The 1887-nt window shown below is 53.6% G+C and overlaps 1 protein-coding gene across 1 annotated transcript; it reads left to right on the forward strand.

Annotated features, from left to right (window-relative positions):
- Positions 1–268: 268 nt before the first annotated feature.
- Positions 269–1807, forward strand: LOC144477855 (uncharacterized; the record flags this gene model as incomplete). The annotated part of the gene is made up of 3 exons (XM_078195591.1): positions 269–466; positions 911–1313; positions 1414–1807. Coding segments are annotated over exons 1-3 (995 nt in total), but the record flags the coding sequence as incomplete, so codon positions are not given.
- Positions 1808–1887: the final 80 nt, after the last annotated feature.

The raw sequence follows: 1887 nt of genomic DNA on the forward strand, positions 1-1887 counted from the left end.
CACCTAAAAGATCTGGCCTTTGAAACTACGGCCCAAGAAATCGTAGCGGCGATTATTCGCGACTTCCCTGGTACCAACGAGAGCATGGTCCAGGTAAGGGCGCGAAGGCCGGCTCATGGGGGGGGGGGGGGGGGGGGGAATGCGACCCTTATAACTAATGTTGACCTAGCTAAGCGGCTGCTGGAAAAGAATAGAATGAGGGTTGGATGGGCCGAGTGCCGCATAAGGGAAAGAGAGGAAATTGCCCAGTGCTTTAGGTGCAGGGGCTATGGGCATCTTGCCAGGGCATGTAAAGGGCCTGATAGGTCCAAGACCTGCAGGAGGTGTGGTGAAGACGGCCATCACGCCGATACCTGTGATGCGGAAGAAAGATGTGTGCTGTGCCAGGCGACAGGGCATAAAGACGGGGGACCGAGGTGCCCTGAATTTAGGAAAGCCCTCGAAGAGGCAAAAAATGCCAAGCTACGTAAGGCCGAGGGTGGAGCCAAGGGGCGCGGAACTGGGAGCGGGGGGGACGTGGAGTTCTCTCTACCGCCCATTACAGCGGCGACCACTAAACTCCCGGACAAAGCGACTACCGAGGCGATGACCAAGGATAAGGACCAACTTGATGGCGCTGATTTTGCCCGAGCCTCACGAAGAAGAAGGGTGAAGAACGGAGGGTCACCGAAGGCTACTCTCCCTATAACTGCCTCCATTAGACCTGGACATCTGGATGAGTGAGACTCGAGTCCAGCAATTCCAACCAGCACGTAATGGATCCTAAAAACAGACAATTATTCAACAAGAGGACCAGAGGGCGGGGCCTTACGAGAAGGATACCTGCAGGAGGGCACCCAGTGATTACACGACCTTTTAATAACGATCGGCGTCGACGGAGGGCACTTCAGATCAACCTGAATGGCTGCAGGTTAGCTCAGGAGTTGATGTCCCGTGGGTCATACGGGACATCAGGGGTCTACGAGCCGCCAGCAACATCAGGGTGGTGGGGAGCAAGGAGGGAGCCGTGGCGATTGACCTTGGGGGAACTTATGTGGTCAGTTGCTACTACTCACCCAATATACCGCTTAGTTCCTTTGAGGAAAGGCTCAGTGAACTACAGGATCTCCTTGGTGGATGCGTCCATGAGCGGACACTGGTCATGGGTGACTTCAACGCTAAGTCCCCGGCCTGGGGTTCGTCCAGGGGCGATAGGAGGGGATATGCTACACTCGAACTTGCTGAAAGCTGTGGGCTTACCCCGCTAATTAGCGAGGGCGAGTTTTCGTTTGAAAGGAACGGCAAGTTTTCCCTTATTGATATAGCTCTAAGTGGTAAGCTCGTATTATCGAAATGGAGGGGTAGTAAAGATCTTGGACACGGATACCGCCTCCGATCATTACTACCTTACGCATGACTTCGGCTCAATGATAGCCCAGGAGGAAGGAATCGATTACCGTGCCAGCAAAAGGGTTAATTTAAAACATCTTAAGAAGATTGAAACAGAAGAGGACATTGATGCCTACATTAGTATGGTTAACGAACTGGTGGAGGCGTCCTCGAAAAAGAACCATCCTGCCCACCGACATAAAAGACCTGTCTGGTGGTGGACCCACGAAATTGCCACGGCCAGGAAGTGGGTAATTGCAGCGAGGAGACGCTTCCAAAGATCTAGGTCAGCAGGACGAACGGACTTAGCCAGGGTCAGATTGGCGGCGTACAGGGCACTCCGGGGTGACCTGAAGATTTTGATTACAAAGTCCAAAAGGGCGGCCTGGGGTCGCATGATTGAAGGTGTCGGGGACGATACATGGGGCAAACCATATAAGTGAGTCCTCAGCCAGGTCAGTAGGAAACCCCCTCCAACCAAGATCGGATGTCGAGAGCTTGAGGAGGTGGTCAATAGCT

The sequence above is a fragment of the Augochlora pura genome, unplaced genomic scaffold (genome assembly GCF_028453695.1).
Source record: "Augochlora pura isolate Apur16 unplaced genomic scaffold, APUR_v2.2.1 APUR_unplaced_4502, whole genome shotgun sequence".
Lineage (NCBI taxonomy): Eukaryota > Metazoa > Arthropoda > Insecta > Hymenoptera > Halictidae > Augochlora > Augochlora pura.